At 42.5% G+C, this 25,274-nt stretch overlaps 1 protein-coding gene across 1 annotated transcript in view; it reads right to left on the bottom strand.

The window, feature by feature from the left end:
* adcy9b (adenylate cyclase 9b) overlaps positions 1-25,274 on the bottom strand; it is a 33,443-nt gene that overhangs the window by 4,844 nt on the left and 3,325 nt on the right. The window contains exons 2-9 of the mRNA XM_023423302.2: positions 5,303-5,475; positions 3,573-3,683; positions 2,879-3,135; positions 2,619-2,721; positions 1,777-1,985; positions 952-1,111; positions 535-677; positions 269-292 (exon numbers count right to left, since the gene is read on the bottom strand). Of these exons, the coding sequence (XP_023279070.1) occupies positions 269-292; positions 535-677; positions 952-1,111; positions 1,777-1,985; positions 2,619-2,721; positions 2,879-3,135; positions 3,573-3,683; positions 5,303-5,475 (1,180 nt within the window). The remainder of the gene's footprint in view (positions 1-268; positions 293-534; positions 678-951; positions 1,112-1,776; positions 1,986-2,618; positions 2,722-2,878; positions 3,136-3,572; positions 3,684-5,302; positions 5,476-25,274) is intronic.

Genomic DNA, 25,274 nt, shown 5'->3' with positions numbered 1-25,274 from the left:
AACCTTTTGGTATAAGCTGTGTACACCTCACCTAAGGCAATTTTTTCATGCAGGCAAGAATTGAACAAAAAAAAGTAAACTCCAAACACCCCAGTGACTTGCGGCTTGGGATGCCAACTATAAACTGCAACATCCAAAGTTCAAGTTTGGCCAAGGCCCTTTGTTGCGTATCTGATAAAGGCATTAAAGCCCTTTGCTTTTTAAAAAAAAAAAAAAAAAAAAAAAAAACTGTGACACAAGCAATTCTATTAATAACCATTGTGCTTACCAGAAAAACAGACTCTTAGCAACGCTGGAAGAGATAAAAAACAAGTGTCACTAATTAATGCAACAAGTACATCCATACATCTGACACAATCCCATGTGTACTTCTTATCTTGAAATTTCAATGAGGGACCCAGTATCATCACATTAGCTCTACACTATTATTCAACACACAATTTAATTATATTATGTTTATATATATATATATATATATATTTGGACATTAAATTATGTTTACATTTCATTCACATCTTCACAAATCTGTTGTACCTGCAGGGGGAGCTGAAGAGCAAGACAAGCAGTCCCAGTCCCACCAATGTTGCTAGAGTTGAGCGCATCCAGTAGCTGAGCTGGCAGAAATTACAATACTGAATGATAGCTATGATGACAGCACAGCAGATGAACGTGGTGAACTGCGGAAGATAAGGGGCAGAGAGAGCAATATTCATTTGTCAAGACGCCAGCAGAAGATTATCACATACTGTAAATTATACTGACTTCAAACTATGTTAACATGATGTACAGCGAAAAGACATACGTTGAATATAATCAATAACAATTCAGTGATGGAAACACTACAGGTAGCCCTACAGGTACCATGCTTTACTGGTCAGAGGCAAGGCTCATGTCCACAAATAAGAAAGAATAACTCTGCTATATAAGACAGCTGCCAAACTCAAAGTCCACCTGGATGGAGAGATGCATATCACAGGTGATGTGGGAGAAGACGGCCACAGCGGGCAGGGACACCAGAACAGCTCCTATAAAGTGACGAGCTATCCAGCCTGAGATCGCCCTCATCAGCATCCGAGTGCAATTCAGTGTACTCTCCAGGTAGAAAGCCATACTGGAGAGGAAAAACAAGAGGCAGTGATTGATACGGGCAACTGTGATGGATTAGAGATGTTGTTAACAAAGTGTTTATCTGATACTTGAATGTTGTGTTTGACCCCAGCCTGATCCCACCTTGAATAAAAAACTGACTGCACACATGGTTGTTTCTAACTACATGGCTCAAACCAAGGATCAGTAAGCAAGTAATATTACTCCATTGAAGGTAGAGGAAAAAGAAGTTGAGCTACTCGTCTTTCCTCTCTCCTTGAGATTGTATGCCAGGAGAAACAGGAAGCTGTCACATTCAGCTCCACAAAAAGTAATTCATTATCCCTCTTGAAACTGTCTATCCTCCAGACAGTTCCAAAGCCTCCATTCTTTTAGATTAAGTGATGGACATTTTGGTGTCAGGTGCCACCCGTCACAGTGCAGTTTGTCATAGCTGAGGTGTTAATGTTGGCAAGCTGCATAGATATGAGCAGCCTGCGAAAAGTCAATTTGTATGTTGTAAGTTTGCCTTAAAATGAAATAAATACTCTAAAGTAGAATAAAACAGTGGAAAAAATTATTTCATTAATGATTTCCCAGCCGGATGTAACAATAAATTTTTATTTACATGTCTCACAGGCTGGATCTGGCCAGTAGTTTAAGACCTCTAATCTGTATTCAGTAGCTCACCGTATAGAAAACAGCAGAGCCAGAGCCTCCAGCAGGGCGGCCACAGCTGTCAGGATGAGTGCTGGTGTGGATAAACTCTGCTGGATGACAACTGGTCGAAGGAAACAAGCCAGCGAGAGAGCCAGAAACACTGCAGAGCACAGCAGCATGTCCAGGAAAGAACTGAATGTTGGACTGGCAAAAGTCTGTACCGCTGCTTGGGTCTCCACCTGGGGGGGAGGGCGTAATGATGAGTGAATGAGAATAAACAAAAACAAAAACTGAAAAAGTCTCTATTCAAGATGAGTTTATTTATCAAACAATCAACAAACTGAATGATTTATGTAAGTCTAAAAATCTATCTCACTTCCTATGTCAGTGACTGTGACACCAGACTCAACAATGTAGCAACAGTTTGAGACTGAAAATGCACTTCTGAGGTTACACCAGCAGAGGGCATCACAACCTAACACAAAACTACTTTTAAGGTCCTGCAGTGATTTCTCTTTGCCGCAGTCTTGACCGATCTGGTCATAACGCAGTCCTAACAGGTTTCCTAGACGAGAACCAGACACAAAAAAAAAAAAAAACACAAACCAGCAAAAAGACCAAGACACACAAATACAAACAGATATGCTCACGTATCAAGAGAGCAGTGGTTGGATGAGTGGAATCACAAGAAGGCACTGGTTTGAAAAACTCTCAAAAATAAACAAACGCACAAGTATACATGTACATTCACTACACAAACAGGCATGCAGGCAGCATTATGTCACAACCAAACATAGCTCCTACACACACACACACACACACACACACACACACACACACACACACACACACACACACACACGAACACACACCTCCTCCTGGTAGCTTATCCGGTAGGCAGACTCCAGGCTCTTCTCCAGGAAGGTGAGGCTCAGCTTGTTTATAGGAGGTTTGTAGAAATAGTCCTTCATGAGGCTGTCACAGGCAAAGAAGAAAGTCAGTAGAAATGATATAGAGTTAGGTTTTAAATGTTATAATCAGTTACCTACCGAAAATCCAATCACTGAGATTGACCGACTGATGAATTGTAAATTATATGAGTGATTTGGTTGATACATTTATTCATTCTCACCTGTCTTCTTTTATAACGTCCACAAAGTGGGCATCGCTCCTCTCCCTGAAGTTCTTGGATCGCAGGGGGATGAGCGCTGAGTGGTCCATGCCCATAGATCCTCCGCTCCACGTCTTCTTCTCCTTCTCCTGCAGCATCTCGCACAGCGACGTTTGGCTGTTGTTCAAGGCTTCCAGCCGGGGACTGAGCAGGCCGTTCAGAGCCTTGGGGGTGCGTCCTGCAGAAACCACTGGGGAGCGCTTCAGATTTGAAGAGTCCTGAGGAGAAAAGAAGGGAAGGAGAAGCCCGATACAGAAGGTGTGACGATGGCTCTTTGCTATGGAAACAGGTCAGAAATAATATGAAAGAGTGTAAATATGAAATATAAAGCTTAAGAGTGTGCTATATTCAAATCAATTTCAAAGCATGTCTCTGTGGCACACTTTAACTGGGACTCATGGAGTTCTATTTCTTTGAACTAGTTTTGAGTCCTTCTTTTTGTTGCTGGGCCTGGGCTGGAGTAAATGTAAGAGTAGAGTAGTTCACGGTGCCCCAGTATTTCATGGGAAAACAATGACATAAAATCTACTATACTGGATAAGGCACATGATGATAGCGACAGACCCTTTAGAAACAAAAAAGTCAGACATTTAACATTTTAAACAGATCGTAAACTGCCTCGTGTGTTTGGTTCAGTTAACAACAATAGGCTAACCTTGCTGCTGTTGGTCTTCTGGTCGTCATGGCACCCATTGAGCACTGCTGTTTCCTCCACAACTTGATCCTCCCCTGGTATCAGGACCACACTGCAGGACAGACAGGGAGACTGGATTGGGGTAAAGAGTTGGGGAGGGGGCAGTATGGAAGGGAGATGCAGCATATGGGAAGCAAGAGAATTAATAAATTGAGAAATACAGATCAAGGAGGGCCTATGAGCAGAGTACAACATGAAAAGATAACATGGGGCACGATAAAATGGCACAAAAGAGACGACAAAAACACACGCATCAGCTGTGATCACAACAGTGCTGCAGCAGCAAAAACACAAGACAAAAACACAAAACCTGACATTTAAACTCAAAAAGTCAACAAGTCTTCCATTGATTCCAATTTGAGCAACTTAATATCATTTATTTTTGTCAGGATTGTGTTTACAAGAGCAGCAGCAGCCAATGAGAAACCGAAAGGGAGATAGAGAATAAACGAGAGGCGTAGAGGTAGTCTTGACGAGATCAAGGTCTTTATTTTCAACCCACTCGTCCCCTTCAAACACAATGCAAAGTGTGAGTGTGTGTATATGAGAACGAGATCAGTGTGATGTACTGCGCTATAAATGACCATGACAGTGATGTGCAAAATGCTGTTAAGTACTGAGAAGCCAAAACACGCACGCACACACACACACTCACCCTATATGATGCACAAACAGAAATGTCATTGAGCTTTTTATTTTTTTTGAAGATGCCTGAGCGCGATCCCATTCTCTGCACGAGTTTACTCATTATCACACCGAGGACCCCCCCCCCCCACTGATTCTCCTTCCCCACATCATCCTCTATCCTCTTCCTACTCCTTTTTAATCAGCTACTACCCCTCCCCCCCTTCCACCTGGCCTGGCAGAAAGATCTGTGCAGGGATCATGGGGAGCACATGTGTGCAGAGAAAGGAGGATTAATTAGGGTGAATGTAGGGCACAGTGGTGTATGGTTTTGAGGGCAATTATAAGAGAATAATGTGTTGCACTGTTTTGGTGAATCTGTGACCTAGTGGTACAATTTAAAAGAAAATGAGAAATTTCCCTTGAAGGCAGAGCTAAGGAGGACATAATGGATGGACATGATCTGAGCTGATGAGCACTAAGGGTCAGTTATTATGGAGATGTCCTGCTGGGGAGAACGGTACTTTCTAAAGCCTAATTAATAAGATCTCACTGTTTTGTCCTCTTTGTTCCTTATTAATAAGGATTTAATGAGGACTGGGGTACTACACAAATGGGGCATGAGGGCATGTATGTGAGTGCATGCGTACAGGTGCAATGAAAGTGAAGACGGAAATCAAGACGTTCTAACTAAGCAGGGTTCCCAATGTTAAATCATGCAATTACATGGAACAAAAAAAACACGGAACAAAAAAATTCTGACGATATGGACGTAATCCTCCTTTTTCTGTCTCACATCCTTTTCACAAGACAAAAAGAAACTTCTTGCATTGGAAAAAATGAAAACATTTTTTTATAGCTTCTGATACACCCACATAAACAAAAAGACACAGAGCAAAAAAGATGAACATCAAAGAGGCCGTAGCACAACATGCAGCCCAGCGTTCTTCCTCAGGCGATGAAGAAGCGCGATGAAAAATGATCCAGAAAATATACTCACTTCCTCAACATACATAGGAAGTGAGTATATATATCAAATAGTTTTCTCAGAAATAGTGTGCACTCACCATGGCTCTCTCAGGACCCACGTTGCAGGCCGAAGGGGCTCCATCAGGTGTGTGCACTCTGGGCGTGGGAGACCGAGGATCTGCATGCTCTGCTCCAGCCGAACCCAATTGGGAGCAGCTACAGTGAGAGTGAGGCTCCACCTTCCTGCCAGAGATCAGATAGGTCTTCAGGCCTGGACAGAGACGGAAACAGAGATAATGAGAGAGGGGGGGGGGGTGTAATTGGAACAGGTTTGAGTAGGGTTTAGTCATCCCTGTGTGGATGAAGGCATTGATAGTTGTGGAGTTGTTTTAGGATTCAGCAGAGGCTCGGTACCCAGCAGAATGAATTCCCTTGGTGAATTATATAAGCAGGCACTGACATAGAACTGGAATCAAGAGAGAAAGAGAGAGAGAGAGAGAGAGAGAGAGAGAGAGAGAAGCACTGAATATCAATCTCTCCCACTTGGAAGAACCACCAAAGTCATACAGACGTCATTCTTGTTTCCATATATATATATATACATATATATATATGTATATATATATATATATGTACAGTATACAGTAAATAAACATGATGTGTGGTGCATTTGTGCAGGATTCTTTTTTGTTTTTTCTTATTTAAAGTCAGACAGATGGGCTGAGAGAAATGTGTGGTGCTAGAGAGGCTAACACCAAGACATGAACAGTTAACGCTTCTTCAAAAGAGACAAGTTTTGTCCACTATCAATTCTTTTGCTTACTACTACTTATCACACCTACAATTTCTGTGTCTAAGTCCATAATCCACCCATACATCCTTCAAAGATCTATTTTTCTCTGTTATGAGATCATCGCTCTGTCACATATGTATCATACAGACACGTGTGCATCTTTGTGTGGGGTTCATGCATGATTATCCAATGACCATGAGGCAGTTTCAGCTTTTAGTCAAAACAGGCCAGGGCCAAATAATTGAACACCTGCTACCTCCCTCGTCTATCAACATGTTCAACATGTTATCATTTGCATTGTGCCTGCAAGGTGTGTGTGCATGTGTGTGTTGCGACCATTAGCCCAAAAAATTCAGCTTTCTGAACTGACCAATTTTCCCAAAAACAATGACAAAACATGGAAATGTGGAAACAAACAGTTGGTGCTGCTGGACACAAAGTATTTCCCCTACTTAGCTGAGACATAGATGCCTTGAAATGCACAGGACTGAGTATTCATCACTGCCAGTAACATTTCTTCCTTCTTCTCAGCAAACTTAGACAACTGGGTCACCAGGATGCTCCCGCTGAGCAATTTTAATCACAGACATATGGCTCACTTCCTGTTTCGTTCTTTGGTGCCAACATTATTGCTCTGATAAATACATAGACAAAGCGATAGATAGTTTGACAGATAGAGAGACAGCTGATACACCTTTAGTGTTTATCACCTTAAAACAAGGCTATTCAGTCCACTTCGCTGAGAATAAGTAGAACAAGTGTTCAGGACTGACTCCTACACCCTTTGTCTGCAGGACTGTATTGTGACAAGCCACAACCACAGTGACCGGTATCTGTGTGTGTGCGTGTGTTTGTCAGTAGCACAGGTAAGTGCCTGTGACCGTGTGCTTAGCCATATAATTCAACTGTCAGTGAAGCCACAGCCTCGGGCTCTGAGCATTGTCTGCCCTAAGTACTTCAGACAGGCCTGCCACTGCCTTGCCTCTGCTGAGCCACCCTGGGGCTGCACTCTCTGACAGACACACACACACACACACACACACACACACACACACACAAGCGCGCGCGCACACATGCACGTATGACACAAGGGTACACTGTCTCTTCCGCAATGATACACATTCACAAACAAAACTTATGGGACAAATACTAAGATAAGTAGCTGAGGAGGAAAAAAAATAAAGAGAATAACATGCACACAAAGAGACAGATGTAAATACAAGAGCAATTATGAGATGCTTGCAAAAAAAAAAAAAAAAACACCCCCTCCAACCACCCACACACCCAGTCAAACACATATACACACACAGCAAGCGGAGGTGTAGATGGACAGCCTCGCTGTAGCTGGATCGATTGCCAGGTGGATGAGGATTCGGGGATGGGAAATGAAGGCAGTAAACAGCAGTAACAAAGAACTCATTCCCTGCACCAGTGATGCAGAATGGCACAGCAGATGAGTAGAGGCAACAGGAAACTGAGGGGAGCTTTTGACTGCCTCTGAGAATGACAACGCGTGAGTGTGACTGTGCGTCAAAGACGGATCCAGAGTCACAAACATGCACAACGCACACACACTGAGTTGACTGATTTCATTAGTTAGCTAATGAAATCTTTCCCTGCCTCCCAGCATGATATACACTGATTTCTACTTCTGCTCATGGGTCATTGAGGTTATTCCCCCCCCCCTCTGTTTCTTTGCTCTTATTCTTAGTCTTCCCCTCAACTTGGGGAAGCACCACAGGTACAGATGTCTTTAAATAATGCAGGTAAGGCAGCAAAAAGATGTCTGACTGTGGGCAGACATTTGCATATAGGTCTGACTGTTTTCTTGTCCGTTTACCGAGATTTCTGCAAGCCAGATTGTGAGCATTTGAGTCAGAGAAACAGTCACGTTGTTTCACAAAACTACTATCGTATGTGAGTCATAATGTATTATTTATTAATATATTTCGAGTCACGATTAATGCAAATCCGATATCTGCTGTAAAAGCATTGGTGACTGCTGAGCAATGTTAAAACTGCATGACGGGGACCAAGCCAAATCCACCTAAACAGAAATTACTGGACCGTTCAGCCACTATTCCCCAATACTGTAACAGCTTATTAAAGATAATGAAGTGTTTCAAGCTAGATAATACGCTTTTGAACACATTGCTGGAGCGAATGGATGAAAGGCAGAGCAGAAAATGTTTGATAATGGATTAAAGAATAATAACTTAAAAAAAATAGACTTATAACAGACAATTAAAAACAACATGCGAAACACAAGCCTGGACAAGAGGTGAACACAACAGGAAAAAAGTGGGTCAAAAGTAAAAAATAAAACTCTCAAAACTGAAGGAGACAATAACAAGCTGATAGCTCAGGGAGGTGACGCGAGATCAGCTGTGGCCTGCCCTCTCCATCACTTAGATTTTGACTAGCAAAATAACTGTGTTGCTGTCTTGACTTCAGACATTTCCGTATTTCGAGGAAGAGAAACATGGGTCAAGCTTATGGACAGGAATCCATGGCCATCCTTTCCACGGGTTAATGTGGATGTATGTGCGATCAATCACATTTTGTTGTAAGACAGCTATTTTCAAGGAATCACCTCACACCGCAGAGTCCTGACAGCCAGAGAAGCGCAGGATAAATCGACTGCGGGGGCTTGAAAAAGTGCACAGTATGTTATCTGTGTGTGTGTGTGTGTGTGTGTGTGTTCGTGTGTGTGTGTGTTTGTATGAGGGGTTACATGGGTTCAAGTGTGTGCAGATGTTTGTGTGCCTGTTCCTGGCCATTCGAGGACAAATCTCTCGTCTTTACGATCCAACCTCGTGGCAGCTGGAATTGCAGTGTTGTCAGGCAGTAAAGTGCGGCTCGGTTTAACTGGTCTGACCAGCAGCTGGCTCCACTGTCCACTTCAACAGGGTCCAACATCATCAGAATACAGCTGTGCTCTAAAGGCCTCGCAGCAGGGAAAAAGGTCAGGGAACTTCATGCTGTGTGTTCCGATTGATGTGTCTTGTTTCTTTCCAGCTGTGCTTGCGTGTGTGTCTGTGTGTGTGACTATCCATCTGCCAGTCTGTGCACATCTGTTTGATGATCTGTGATACAGGTACATGCGTGTGCTGGCCTCTTTCCATCTCTGATGACCCTGGGTAATTGAAGAGCATCCTTAGTGGCAGCCTCTGGGTATTATGGGACTTCAAGTGTACTGTCCTGTGCTATCAGCTGACAGGGAACAGTAGATAACCTTTCCCCATGAGAGCCCAGTCACATTATCTCCCTCTCCAAGCCCCTTTGTTCGGGACAGAGGAGAGCGACATGAGAAAAGCTCTTTGCAAACAAATAATACATCCTCTGCTGCTCCCTTCCTCGCGCCTCGTCAGAGCACGTCCATGCTCTTCTGGGACAATGACCGTCCCTGAACCTCCCATGATGCCAAGAGTAGCTCGGTGCAGAGGCTGGGTGTGCCAAACAAACATACTCAAAACGTGTGGATGCAACTCACACGTCATGACTGCAGTGATCATTTCAGACGTTCTAAAAGTAACTCTCCATCGGCCCAGGGCAAATGACCAGGTTCAAAAAGTGTGGATGCTCCACACCCTTACACTGCCTTCTGTACAGCAAAGCACACAATAATGAGAAAAATAAAGGAAGCACCTTTCCTTTTCTACTTCCATTTGCACCCAAAGTGGGACTGAGCAGCCAACACTGCTGTCCCAGGGAGGTTTACTAAAAGCAGCAGCACACAGATGGCAACAGAGAGCAAAGGAGAGTTGGAAGATATGTTTGGATCAGCGTACACACAGAAACAAAAACAAACAAACACAAACATATCATGCGCCTGATCTACCCATACTGACAGCTTTGCCTTCCAGGGCCAGGTAGTGGAGCAGGAGGGCAGTGGAGCAGGTGGTGCAGAAAAGTAGCACTGCTAGGCTGGGCAGCTCTCTCTGCCAGTTGGCATTGCCAACCAGTCCCCCCCTTCCTACGCCCTACTGCGCCTCTGTACTGGGATATACACTGTACATCCTGTCCCCGTCGGGGGTGGAAGAGGGCAGGAGGGACGGGAGGGAACCTGTCCAGCATGACAGGCTGTTTAAGAGGACTTTATTACTGCAGCACGGTTCGCAGAGGAGAGGAGGGAGAGATGAGAGGCAATCTGCACAGATTGCAGAGATTTTAGGAACAGTTAGAGCAGAGAAAAAAAAAATACATGGAAAGAAGCAGAAGACAATGGATAGAATGAGTCTTTGCGTTGGTTGGTAGTGGTGCTAGAATGGAAATGTTTGTGGTGTCTGTGAGTGAACCCATTCAGTCAGAAAACATGAAAGACACATATGCATTTTTCATAAGGATTCACAGAGGCACTCACACAGTCATTTCTGACAGCAAAGGAGAGGCAGAGAGCCTGTGTGTGTGGACGGGGTGGGAGTGGGGGAGGGTGAATGTTGACCTTCCTCTTTACAGATGAGCCCAGGTTACTTCTGAGGCATTAAAGGGCATCGAAGAAGGTGAGGCCTAATTATTCACAATCTCAAATTAGGGCAAACTGTCTCCTCTGTCAGAGAGATCAACACTGATGCTGTTTCACATGCTGTCTAACAAAATTCTGTCCTCTGAATAATATATGGGAGAGGATGTTTCACACTTTGCTTAATTTACTACATACACAAACAAGAACGATGAGCAAAATGCTGGTTATTTTTTATTACAGACTGTGTGTACACATGTACCGGGCTAGCATCCAACAACACACTTTATCAGTGCCAAGCATTGTGTGTTATTAAAGTAAGCCTCTGATGCATTTACAGTAGATTAGGGCTGGGAAATATAACAATACCATCAAACAACAGAAACCTGTCGACCTGAAGAGATTTTCTGAAACTATTTCTATCACAGTAGGCATTCTTGGAACATCTCTAGCTGTATTAGGCCTTTGTTTTATGCTCTACAGAAATATTTTGTTTACAACATTTTAGCATCAATGTGATGAAGTACCTTCATTTTTGTATCTCATTCACTGGACCAGCCAAAAGAAAAAAAGAACACATTCTCATCTTGTTATCTTGTCTATAAATGGTTTTAAAGTTGAATTTTCATCAACTAATAATACAGACTGATGCTGCTATATAAAATTACATATCCACTGATAGAATGTTTATCCATATCAGCCATCCCCAAAGTACATCAATACTTCTTTGGGAATGGCTGCCCTGAGTGCTTCACGGTGTCAAACTAAAAACTCAAATTCAAACTAAAATACAAGGTAAAAAATGTTCCACTCTTAAGAATGAGATCTCAGACTACTGTTTCAAAAACATTGCAAACAATCTTGCTTACATTAGGACATTTCACTCACAAAATGAAGCAACAATGACGCTGACGTAAATAGCAAGCAATTTTGCAATAACAAACTTTATTACAAGAACTGTTTTCAGCTTCCATATCAAAATACTGTATTAGTCTAAATGTTCCTGCTTCTTTTTCATTTGATTACACTTGTTTGCTGCCTAGTGTTCATGTTCAAGTTCCTCTAGTGCAGAAGAGTTTCCCAACCTAGATGTCAACAAAGGGGCCAAAAAATTGTACATTTTAGGGGTTGCAGGAAGAAAGTTATACAACACAAAGCTTTGCTTGTTTGCTTGCAAGTATGACTGTATTGTTTTAAAGGGGGACAATCCAAAAAGGTCAGGATCCGCTGCAGTGGAAGACCCTTGCCTGCAAATTAAGAATGTAACACACAAACATCTTGCAATTTCGGAGCCCTTGCTAAACCACATGATGCTACTGAAGTGGGTAAGGCTATAGAAATGAGTTGCTTCATTTTGTAAGTAAAGTAACAAAACATGACCGACATATGACAAACAGGGTATTACAGACCGGATACAACCTCAGCCATGCCTAATACTGTATGTACATGTCAAACTCAGTGAAGTGCTGCTAAACCAACAGAGTTCTTCTCAAACACTCAGAGACCCCAGATAACTCACAGCGACCTCTCCATCCAAGTTGCATAAGCCCAATTTCACAAAAAAGAAACAGCAAGTGTTGCGCGCCACCTGGGCTTTCTCAGCACATTAGCTCTCGGGGTTTGGTACAAAAACACGTCTCTAAACTGTGAATTACGTCAGAGTACTTCTCTGCTTACACGCAAACACACTGTCCCAGCAAAACAAGCCATAGTGATGTCTCTCTCTTCCTGTTGCAATCAACAAAATCTGTCAATATCCTTCCCCTGTCTCTGGCCCCCACTGCTGTAAACAGGGGTGGCACGAAAACAAAAGTTCCATATTTGGACTGTGTGTTCTTTCCTGGCTTCAACCGGCACCACCATGGCTCACTCAAAATGACAATAGAAACACTTGACATCTCTCCAAAGTCTTTAACTCTCGCTTGGCTGTGTCCGTCTCATACTCTCTCGAGCTTATTTTGAATTCGGTGCGTCAGATCCCTCCATCCTTGACAGTCCCAGGCTGCCATGGTCTGCTAGCAGAACAACAGATACAGTTGACATCCATCCAAAATCTTTAAACCCTCCCGTCATCCCTTGCTTAGTGGCCTGTATTTTCTCCCTCTTTTGTCAATCTCGCTGTGACTCCCTGTCTGTCTTTCTCTCCACCTCTCGCTCTCTCCATCCCAAATCCAACAATCCTCCCTTTTCCTTTGTGTCCAAGCCCATATCCGTTTACCTCATCCACCACATAGGCTTAAAGGACTCCACTCTGCGAAGAAGTGCCCCGGCTGACATCATCCCGAAAGCTCAGACTCACTTTCCATCTCATCTTTTTTTACACCCTCCTCCTCTTCTCGTCAAATCCTTCTTCCTCCATGCATGCTCTTCTGAATACTAATACTAACCACCCCCCCCCCTTCATCTCTCACGTAATGGTGACCATATGGCACCTTATGCCATTCAGCACATCTGTCCATGCGGCAGAAATATGAACACATCTGTTAAACTTGCAGGTTTAAACTTTTTTACAAACACATTCACTCTGTCACTTGTTTTATTGGAAGATTTCAGAAATGGTAGAGTAGGAAAAAAAACCTGTCTGGACTTGAGGATGTCACTGTCTCAAAAATTAAACATTAGATTTTTATGAGCTATACATAATACAGCCCTGTTTTTTAGCTTTGTAAAAATGTATTTTACAGATAACACAATGGGGTTTGAAATGTTTTTTTAGATTAAGGAATAGGAGACTATTCTAGAAACCAAAAAAGGAACACTTAATCCTTTACCTGAATAATTCAAAATCACCAAATTTGGAGATACATGGTTTTCACTGGACAGCAGTGGGGGCAGGATATCTCTGCCCAGGGCATCAAAATGTATTGTTTAAATCTAAAAATGTACTTTTATGAGCAGGCTTGTGTAAGATGTCTTATTTAATTCCCTTTTTATCTTGTCGCTCTTGACCTTGGGGTTCTCTGCCTTCTCTTTCTGTACTTAGTTTTAGAAAACTAACGCATTTAATGTGTTCATTACTAAATCTGTATTTAACCCAAAAAAAAAAAAAAAGAGTAGCTCTCAAGCACCTTAACTCTTGGTTCTGAAAGGTATTGTATGAATAAATCCATGATTATTAAACACATTTTGAGAGCAGAGAGTTTACAATACTCTTCTCTTCATGGTGACATAAAACAAAAGGAAATGGAGTCAGGAGTTGAAACAAAACTAAAAGACATATTTACTGTGACAGTCTTGCTTCAAACACTGAATTATCTCCACTTGAGACACTATTGACCCACAAGTATGAGCAATGCTCCTTTATTGATTATCAGTGACTGAGTTTGCGGCTCCGGGTGAATGATCAAAGCAAACAGCCACCACAGACACGAGCATCTCCCTCCCTCTCATGCTCCACCTCTCTCTCATCTCGCCTTCTGCTCTAATACCACAGACTTTGCTTACTCAACATTTTGCGTAATGGAAACTTCACTGGGGGCTGATGGTGTAAATGTGCTGGATCTTCTGCTGAGCGCTGTGCCACTCCCTGAGGAGTGATACAGCAGGAGTAAATGAGGTCGGTAACTACAAGCATTATTTTCTGCAGATCCTCTCAAGCTCTGTCAGGTTGGATGGGGACCGTTGGTGGACAGCCATTTTCAGGTCTCTGCAGAGATGTTAGACTGGGTTCGAGTCAGAGCTCTGGCCGGGCTACTCGAGGACATTCACAGAGTTGTGCCTGAGCCTCTCCTGCGTTTTCTTGGCTGTGTGCTTAGTCATTGCCCTGTTGAAAGGTGAATCTTCTGCCCATTCTGAGGTCCTGGCTGCTCTGGAACAGGTTTTCATTAAGCATATCTCGTCTTTGCTCCGTTCAGCTTTACCTCAACCCTGACCGGTCTCCCTGTCCCTGCGCTGAAAAACACCTCCACAGCATGATGCTGCCACCACCATGCTTCACCGTTGAGATGGTATTGGTTCAGGTGCCTGGTTCCCTCTAGACAAGACGCTCTTTTAGGGGAAAAAGCAGCTAAAGACGCACCTTATGACACACATCATGTGTCTTTCACTGAGGACACGCATCCATCTGCTGATATTTCAGTTTTTCCTTTGTAAGAAATTTGAAAAGAAATTAGAAATTCATTATGGAATGATGAGTGTACACTGATGAGGTAAAAAAAACATAAGGATGCAACATAAGAAAATGTGGGGAAAAAAAAAAGTGACAGGGTCTGAATACTGCTGATGCTTGTTTACACTGTTGACCTGCATCCACTTCAAAAGCGGAATTGACAGATTCATTAAATTTCATGGTCAAGCAAGGAAACAAGGGCCAGAAACAATCTGATATGCAGACCGTTAAGACAAGCATTGTCGTAATGTTTGTTGATCAAGGTGTCATTTAAAAAAAACAGCAGAGGCAGCACTCTGACTCAACAGTTACAGAATGAGACAGCAGCAAGATGGAGGACACACAAACAGAAAAAAAACAGCGTGGTAGAGAAGGGGAGACGCAGAGGGAGAAAGATTGAAAGTGATAAAAGGATGGGGAATGACCTCTGTTGGGAATATATCAGGCACACACACACAGACACACACACACACACACACACGAATAGATACATGCAGTAAATCAGAAAAAACCCTTTAGGAATGACAGCATGGGGGATTCCTGAGGCTATAAAGCATGAGAATGGAGAAGCAGGTGACAGCTGGAGGGACACAGGAGGGCGGTCCACTGAAGCCAATGGAGGGAGCTGAGCCTGAGGCAGGGAGCTTAGTTCATCCAAGAGAGGCACCAGCTACACCAGATACATACTGGGGCTGTAAATCGGATAAAGGCCAGTGGTGATTTTTGTTATTGTCACCAAATCCCACAAAAATATTAAAACCAACATTTGAGCCTAATTGAATTAATTTTTCGTGCTGCATGTGAAGCCAAAGCCTGATGTTTTATTCCTCTGTGCTACAGACCATCCACTAACTATTAAAAACACATCAGTGTGCCACGCGGTGGTGGCACACAGCGGTGACACGTGCCATGAACCTGAGTCCTGTAGCTTATTCTGAGTCAGTCCTACATACACAGTGCTAGTGCTGTAAATACTCACCGAATGTGTATTAATCAGCAGCTGAAAATAAAACAAAAGCAATATTTACTCCAGTTAGAGCAGTGTTCGCTAAAAGCTATGGTGCCCAGTTGTTTTGAGAAATGACCTTTTTAAAAACTAAAACACTTTGTGACCTGTCTTTAAAGATTTATGTCTTCAGTCAATAAGCATGATGAAATGGAGTAACACATTTTTTAAGGAATTTTTTGCCAATAAGGAAAATATTATTTTTTTGATTAATACACCTATTACTGGGTCAAACAGCTGCGAAAACAATAAGCGCTGCTCACCAGTTACCAGAGTCCAAATGTCTTCGTATTAGTTTTTATCTGAACAGTTAAACAACATTAAAAAATAATGAGAAATGAAAGAGAGAAGGAGGATTGTATAGACAAGTATATGCCACATAAGACAAACATGAGGCGGTAATTCTAGTTTAGATGTGTATAAGAGACAGGTTTACATCTTTATCTATCCACACTCATATTATATGTGTAAGACTTGACCTTTCACCTTTCACCCCCAAACTCTAATCAGTTCACCTTGAGTCCAAGTGGGTGTTTGTGCCAGAATGAAATTCCCTCCAGGCATTCCTGATACATCGCATCCACAAGAATGGGACAGGAGCTTAAAATTCCCTCAAGCTGTCCCTGAGATATTGCGTTCATGAAAATGGGACACCCCTACAGACAATCTGAAAACAGACTGCCTGCGGGCACGGCTGCAGCCGGAGCGGAGGCATAAAGAAGGGAGGGCCAGAGGGAAAGTGAAGAAAATTGCCTAATAGTCTTTCTGTAGTCTACTGTATGAAAAGCAGAGCAACACAGGAAGGGTGTGAGACCAGCATTTCAACATAGATGCTTCCTCCTCCTCAAACAGGAGAGAGCTAAAACTGGCCTTACATACATATAAAATGAATTTCCCAGCCTGCCCTGCTAATAATAAAATACAAAAATATGCACAAAAGTATTCATAGGGGAAAACACACTTTCATTTTAGGTTACCTACACACTCAAGACATGTACAGTCAGTTCGTGCTGGCTGAGTGCAGTAGCAGGCTTCATGGTGGACTGGCTCCCCGTCATCTTCCCTCATTCATAATTCACACAGCCATTTATCACACACACGTTCCTGCTGTGCACACTAACGAGTCACTACAGCCCACAAACACGGGCAGGGTGTGGCTGCGTGTGTGGGTGTTTATATTTAGTGTGCCAAATGCAAAGCGCAGAAAGTGTGTTTGTGTGTGTATAGGAGGGTGGATGGGGAGGGTTATTGCGAGTGTCACCTGAAGAGTGAGCTCCATCCATCAGTGCCACTAAAGGCTAGTGTGTGTCTGTTAGAGAGGAGTGCTGGCATTTTCTGTACCCTTGATCACAAAGGAGAAAAGCTTAGGATGCATCAATGACTCATGATAGCCATGTATCACCCGAGCATCAGCACGGCTGCGGGGAGAGCTAGCTTAGCCACACGCACAGCTCAACTCACACTGTGCTAACACAGATCTAAATGACGTACCAAATATACAGTGAGAGAGCAACAGCAGGAGGGAGACACACAAAGATGCTTTTGCATTTCTTCCACTTTTTCAAGGTTTACAAATCTTTTCCAGTCATAAAGTGTGCACTTTGTATCCGTGTAGGCGGCCTTTCAAGCGGCGGCAGCGAAGAATCACTGCACGTGTTCGGCTCATTCTTGCTGGGCTCACTCAAAAACAGGCATTCGCTCGGCCTTCAACACAATACTAAAGCACAGAGCTTCAGCTGAATAAAGTCAGTTTGGGCTCGTTCTCCCAGTCAGAGCACCAGTCCTTCCATCTAAAGAGAGCCTCCAGTTTCCAGCTGACCCTCGGCCCTTACAATAGGTTATTGCCATGGCAATTAGTCTTGGCTGGCCCAGGGTACAGCGCTGGAGTAAGTGTGTGTGTGTGTGTGTGTGTGTGTGTGTGTGTGTGTGTGTGTGTGTGTGTGTGTGTGTGTGTGTGTGTGGCTACAGATGGGAAGCCTATCCCATGTGTTGTGCTGAGGCTGGTGTTATGACTGCAAGCCAGTTAGAGCCACATAAAAACCCTGAACAAGATGAACCTTAAGAGTAAACTCTATTCATCTTTCTGTCTCACTCTGTATTAACCTGTTTATTTTCTCTCTACATAACCTTTTTCTTGCATGCCCTTTCCTCTTTTCTACTTTCTCTTTTGGTTCTCATCATCTTTTTCTCAGTCTGCAGGAGGGAAAGTTAAGTTCGCAGGGAGACACACAAGCACAATCTTCTCAGCACATTTGCATATGTATGTGAAAACTCCTACGGTGTTTTGTAACAGATTGGCCTGCTGCATGTAGTCAATGAGAGAGCAGCAAGAAGATGCCTTTATAAACATTATGCTAAAGAGCATCAAGATAGCATGATTGAACTGTATCGCTGACACTGTAAATTAGATGTTTTGTCCCCTGTGGTAAAGAAAGGGGTCCAATTCTACTGGTAATCATGTTTGCATACCTTCTCTATTCAGGAGCCTTATAAACATGAATGCAAATACTAGAAAAAAAACTCTGAACTGTACATGTTTGAGATAAGAAACATTACAGCGACTGCCTCCGCACAACAGACCAATGCATGGCTGCACTACTTTAGCTTACCTGCATTAAACCTGCAGTTCAAAATGTCGAGTCAAAGCACATTACTCTCCTGTTTCCTGGTATAAATGCACAGTTCATAGGGTGACATTAAGGTTGAAAAGGGTGTGTTAAAGTCTTGGTTGAGTCTCCATTTTACTTTTTTAACAAAATGTAATAAATCGAATATTTTGATACAATATCAACAGGGGTAGAAACCATTGACTGATTTAATTATCAATATATGTTATGATTATTTTGTTGAAAAATTTGAATGACAAGGTTTTGATAGAGTCCAAGATGATTTCTCTTGCTTTGTCAGGCCAACCACCCAAAGCGACACAATTTACACAAATCCAAAACAGAGAAAATTAGGAAATTCTCACATTAGAGCAGCTGTAACCTCAGAATCTTCATGTTCATGCAAGAAATATAAATTTTTGCTTCATAAATGACTTAAATAATCAATCAATAATCAATATCATACTTGGAATCTGTCAATCAACTAATTGACTACTTGACAAATTGTGGAGCAACAAGCATACGTTGGGAGCACACACAAGGGACGTTTAGAAAATATAAAAAATTGTACATAATTAGATTAGCATCACAGCTTCGCTCATTAAATGATTGGCAACAGGTGTGTGCTCTAAAAGATTTATGTGGGTCTTAGCAGGTATTGGTCAACTACAAATCATGTGATCCAAACATTCACATTTTTAAATCCATAATATACTTACCACATATACATGACAAACTGTTTCAGCTCCAAGTTAAAATAGATCAGACTCTTTTCACAGCACAGGCGTCAAACCAGGAAAAGCACAGGTGAAATTAATAAGATTAACGATGGCCGCATTCTATTCAGATGAGCCAGTTCCGGGTTTCTGGTATTGTGCAATCTGACTCACTGTCGTGGCTTTCTGGGATATTTAATGGAATACAGTGTCTGCCGTCTATGTGTTTGTAGCTGCTCTCATAATATATTGACACAAAGGAGAATGTGTTCTTTCACTCAGCTAAAATGGTCTAAAAAGGTCAGAAAACATTTTCACTTTAAACATTTTATTCATTCATTCATCACATAAAAAAAAAAAAAACCTGGGAAAGTCAAGAGTATACATTTACTGCAATATCAAAAAACTCATCCCTACAATATCACAATGACATCTGGTCATGACACTGTGCTGGTGGCTTTATCAAACACTATCTGCAAGCAGCTTTAAAAACTTCCATCCTAAAAATGGTAATCAGACTATTGTCCCCCTCCCTACTCATAATCATGACACCTGAACATTATCCTTTGTTTGCATTTCCACTAGTATTGATTTATGTCCGTGCCTTAAACTGGATTAAATTAAGACGGCAAGAGACTGAGCGAAGTGAAAAGTGTTTACTAGACAACATGTTGTGAAGCATGTTATTCTCCACATTCTACATGTCCTATGTTTGTTCTACAGGCTCAGCTGTGTCAGCCGCTTGCATGTGGGGCTCTTTATCAGATAGACAGTGGTGGCGCTGATATCGGGCTCTCTCAGCCACCTCGCCCTGGGTCATTTCTGTCAGACTAGATAGAGGCAGGACACTTCAGCATTGAGACAATAGGACAGCTGTCCCCTATAGGAGGGTAGAGGGGTCTGCAGGGTCCTCTGACACTTGTCAGGATTAAGTGGAGCACAACAGGATACATGGATGTTCAGAGCAAAATCACCAAGAGCATGAGTTCAATATAAAGCTCACTGAGCCATGCAGATAAGATTATTTGCAGCTCTTTGGAATAATATACTTTCTGCTTTTGATCCAGAAACTCATTACACCCCTTGAGTACAAATCTTTTATTGCTTGCTGGGTAGAAGCAGCAAGCAATTCCCTTTTCTGCACAGTCCTCCTGAACAAATGCAGGTAGTGCAGTCCTGCTGAGTAACAGTGTAACACGGCGGATAGCCTAAATGACTGCAGCTATAAAATTCAGCTAATCACCACATCGTAGACCTTCAATAACCTTGCCACAATGGCCCCATGTTTGCAGAGCATGACACTGGATGCTAAAGCTCTGCAGTCTTGCTCAGTATGAAAAGGCCAAAGATGGAAAAATGGTGAGATAGTGTTGCTGCAGGCTGCAGTGCCATGCTGTGCTGAACTATGATCCGTAATCCAGGGTGATACTGAACAATGCAGCGTGATGTATTATGCCATTACTCTCTTGGCAGAGCTGTAATCTACCATGCAGAGCCAAGGTGTTCCAGGCAGGGCTCGGTCAATGCAATACAATACAGCAGCTTAGAGTCTCCTGCCTGGCAGCCTTTGAGGAGTCACATCCCCCCTCCCAAACTTCAGCTGAAAGGGCCACTACTGAATGCAATATGCTGTGTAATAGTAATCAGGATCGAGATCTATTTACCACTGTTTTTATAATCCATCCCAACAGAGGCCACCTCAGCCCAACCACACTAGCTCTATATGTCTACCCCTCCTTAACCCCTACTCACAGTAAGCCACTCCACTCAGAGCATCCCACTTCACCATGGACCCCCCCCATCTCTCTACAGTAGTTCTGAATGCTGTGTGTGCATACTGATTTGGACTCAAGAGTCTAGACGAAAATTATGCCAGGTATTTGATTGCTGGCAAGGGGAGAAGACAGCTGTGTATATATTAGGGTGAAAAAGCCAAAGCGTTTACCTTTTTGTCAAGTGCAGCAGTGTGTAGAAGGAGCACACACACACACACACACACACACACACACACACACACACACACACACACACACACACACACACACAGCACTTAAGGTGTGAAATCCAGAGGCTTAAATGTGCACAGCTTATCTTTCTCTGCTTGTGGTTCATACTAAAGCTCAACACTGAGGTCCAGTTACATGGTAAGCTTAAAGTAGTGGTGTTTAGGCTAAGCTGCTGCAAAACTGAGTCTAAGATGGTAGAACCAGACCACAGGTCAATGCACTTCATCTACTTGTCGAGTTGTCTCTTGCTTGCATTTCTCTATACCTGCCTCTTTAAGAACAACCTCAAAATCAGCCTCATTTATCGTGGTCAAGGTCACAGGTAGCAGCCATTATAAGTAAGTCTCCACTGAGCCTCAGGCAAATGCTGTACACTTTGCAGAGTGACTTGCATCCCTGTGGAATAGCCTTCACAGTGCAGAGGCAGGGATGTGTGAAAGCGAATATGTGTGTGCGCATGTGAGTCTCCCAAAAGCACAAATGGCTCTCCCGATAACTAATACCTGCTGCAGAGCATGAAGTAATAGGGCCAGAGTGAAGGGACACAGAACATTCATCATCAGGAGTATTTGCAGCTAAGTTCAGCTCTGTGCTCAAATCAATCCTAATGTAGCTAATCAATTATTGTTCTGAAGGCTTAAAGGTGGACAAGGAATCGGGACAAATTAATATCATGGACCAGAATACAAATTATCCCCCGTTTTATAGCTAACAAAATAATGGCCTTGGCTGATTCTGTTTGATATCCATATGACATGAAAATCATTCTTGATGCCTCATCATTAATAAACACAGCCATGACAACCTCATTATAGGCAATCGATATCCTTCGCTGAGATAAAAACAGCTGGCTGGCAAGCCGCTGATGTTTGGGGGGGAGTTGGATAACACCAGGCCAGTGTGGGAAGATATGATGATGGAGAATTACCAACATTAATCACTTTAGCCAAGGAGATTATCCAGTCTTGCTTAATTAGAAATCTCCCACAGGGCAAAGAGAGGAGAGAGCAGGGCGAGATGGGATATACTGTACGCAGGTGCCCGGCACAGCTTCGCTCAGCAGTTAAGTTGGAAAAGGTCACGCTCACAATTTCAAACTGAATCTGAGAACACGCCTTACCTCAAGGCAGATGGTTACTGAGAACCCTTCACATAATGAGTATAATACAAAGGGACCGATCAATTTTATGAAAGAGCTGTCAGAGGCTCAAATTAGTGAAAGGTTTCTTTAGATCACCAAAGTGGAGCTATATAGTGTTCATTTGGGTTGCCTCTTATATTTTCAATTCATTCAACTTAACAACCTGGAATATTCACAGCAGGAAAGAAGAGGCAAGACATATACAAAACAGGAAGACTCTCAAAAAGCTAGAAGAGATCCCACAGTTGGGGAAGCGATCCAGCAATTAGAGCAACATTAGCATTAATTTGGAGCCTGTTCACCTGGCAAATCTAAATTGGATATTCACTCTCTTCTACCTCTGTTTCTGGTCTCTACCAGCTGCTGGGGGAAATACCTGGCTCTTTGGGAGCTAAAAGCTTCACTATGTTCACAAAGATTTACTCAAAAATACTTGAAGTAGCTATTATCAACCTGTCGTACTATTGTAGTGTTATGGATTAAGGCAACAACTGCTTATGAGCTAAACAACTACATTTGCTCCATTCTTATTGGAACACACAACTCTCTGTCAACATCAGCAAACAAACAATTCCCCATTTACCCCGAAACAATGGCTGCTTGACAGACAGAAGAACCAATGCTGCCTCTGTCATCAGCAGAAAGATAATAGGGCCACACTGACAGTCTGCTCAGAAGGGATAATCTTCTGCAGGTGCCATCATTCTGCATTAAGCACAAAGGAAGGACATAGACAGGTACTTTCCAGGCAAACAGAGCCAAATATAGCTCCCACTTCCAGTAAGGAAAAAACACAACACAACGAGGTCTGGCCTCAGTGCAGCCCACACACACACACACACACACACACACACACACACACACACACACACACACACACACACACACACACTCATTTTGGGAATGTGCACCATTCACAATGGCTTTTGAAAAGGATCATCTCACTAGATCTTTTCCAGTGAAATGTGTTGTGGTTTAAGATGAACCTTTTTTTTCCCCCAGTATTGATTATCTTGCTGATTATTTTCTCAGTTATTTAATTCATCATTTAATTATCTATGAAGAATAGTCAAGTCAATAAAGCTCAATTAGACAGCTAACATAATCTATTATCACGTAATTAGTTACTTGATTAAGTTGTTTAAGAAAAAAACTACATATTTATGAACAACTGAATGTTTTGAGTTTAGTTGGACAAAACTCGATATATGGATCCATCACCTTGGGCATGAGCAAATATTAACCAATATTTTCTGAAATTATGCTAAAATTTTTCATTGATTACTAGAGAAAGTTGGTAAATTAACAGATAACTTTTTTTCTCCAAGCTAACTAGTGCTGAAATGATTATTTTATGTTTTTTTCTGTTCTTATATTCAAGTAAATAAAGTAACTTTGGGGTTTTCACTGTTTTTATGACATTCTATTTAGTAAAATGAAAAAAATTGAAAAAAATTGAAAAAAATCATTGGTCAAAGCCTCAAAATTAACCGCAATGTTGTCAAACTGTCTTACTTAACCTCATATAGGGATGGAAACTGGGCCACAACATCATTATTTGTTGCTTAAACCACAGGCCTCAGGTCAGTGCTGAGGAGCCAACAGGATGCAGCTGTAACACTCAGCTGACCAAATGTGGTTGCACCCTATGTGAACCTTTGCCACAATGAATAGATTATATCTACAGTGAGAAGCTTTAAATAAGACAATGTAAACTGATGAACATACGTATCAACATGATGACAAAAAAAGTGTCAAAAAGAGGCCAAAAACTATTTGTGTGAAAGTGAAACACACACTAACTCAAAAGGAAAATCAGAAATTCCTAGAAGGCAGCTGCACAGCGATCAGTGTATAGGTCAGAGCAGTTTACGTCTGAGCCAGGCAACAGGGACCAGCCCCAGCCAGGAACCATGCCTGCCTGGCTGCAACGCTACCCAAGTGATTTACACAGACTGAACTAGACAGTGGAGGATATTTTACAGCACTGGAGAACAACTCTCTCCCGACAGCCAGCTCTCTCCCTGGCACGGCAAATCTACAGGGAGAGGATAAATCTTAGGAGGGGAGCTGAATACATGATGGAGGCAAGAAAGGAGCTGAGAGGGAAGGGGAGGGGTGATAACACTGTGAGTAACACATTTATCCTTGCGATAAAAAAAAGAAAAAAGAAAGAGGAGCACGAGCAAGAGCGGTAGTCACTCATTAATCTAAGAGATGAGGGGGAAAATGCAGGCCCATAAATCACTCCTGGTGGCTGGTAAAAAAAAAAAAGAGACACTTTTGCTCAATCTTGTTCCTTGACTGGTCACAGCACTGATCTCAATTTCAAGGTGAAAATAAAAGCAATCTGTGTAGAGTCCCAACATTTTTGATAGTTTGTGTGTATGTGTGTGTGTTATTAATGTGTACACTTGAATTACCAGTTCCTAATAATTAATACCTAGATTGCCCTGTACAAAATCAGTCATGCAGCTTCTAAGGAGACACATTTAGCATCTACCAAAACAAAAATAAACCTGAAAAGTTCATTCAAAAGGGTAGATGAACACCATCTGCAATACCGTAGTCAGACACTGTCACTTCACTTAATGGATCAGCAAGCCTTAAAATGAAGAAAAGAGCCATTAAGCCAACATTTAGTTGCACTATGGGCGATTTGCATAAATGTATCAAATAAAAGCTGCAGTCACGCAGCAAGGAAAAGAGAGGACAGGATACAAAGGTGAAGATAAAGCTACAGGCAAATCTCTATCAGAGAAGGCGACAGTTACATTAAGTTGTAAAGCAATCCCTGGGGTTCAGAGCGAGGTTAAGAGAACGGGACACACTGAGGACGTCTGGAAGGCCACGTAACTGAACAAGGGAACAAAAGAGTGGGCAGGGACAGGGTGGTAGGGAGGATGGGAAAGAAGATGGCGGTCTGTCTGTGATACAGTCAAATAATGGCAACACCACAGCTCATCTGCGCCAGGTACAATAACATGATGCTAAAACCCTGTGTCGACCTTGACCAATGCGAATGCTCCCCTGCCAACGTTTTGATCCAACTGGGAGCTGAACTGCTGATATGCTGGCATAGGTAGCCGCTTCCTCTGGGGATGGCAGAGAAGCATTACTAGACATAAACTTAAACCACATTAAAATGCCAAGGAAAAATGTTTGTGGGACCATGGGGGAATAATCGCAGCGATACAGACTCACTGTTGCAGCAAATTTGTAGCAATTGCTG

Source organism: Seriola lalandi, unplaced genomic scaffold (genome assembly GCF_002814215.2).
Source record: "Seriola lalandi dorsalis isolate HSWRI2012SDOR001 ecotype SW California unplaced genomic scaffold, Sedor1 jcf7180002054690, whole genome shotgun sequence".
Lineage (NCBI taxonomy): Eukaryota > Metazoa > Chordata > Actinopteri > Carangiformes > Carangidae > Seriola > Seriola lalandi.
Note: the sequence above shows the minus strand (reverse complement) of the source record. Positions and strands in the feature narration are given on the sequence as shown.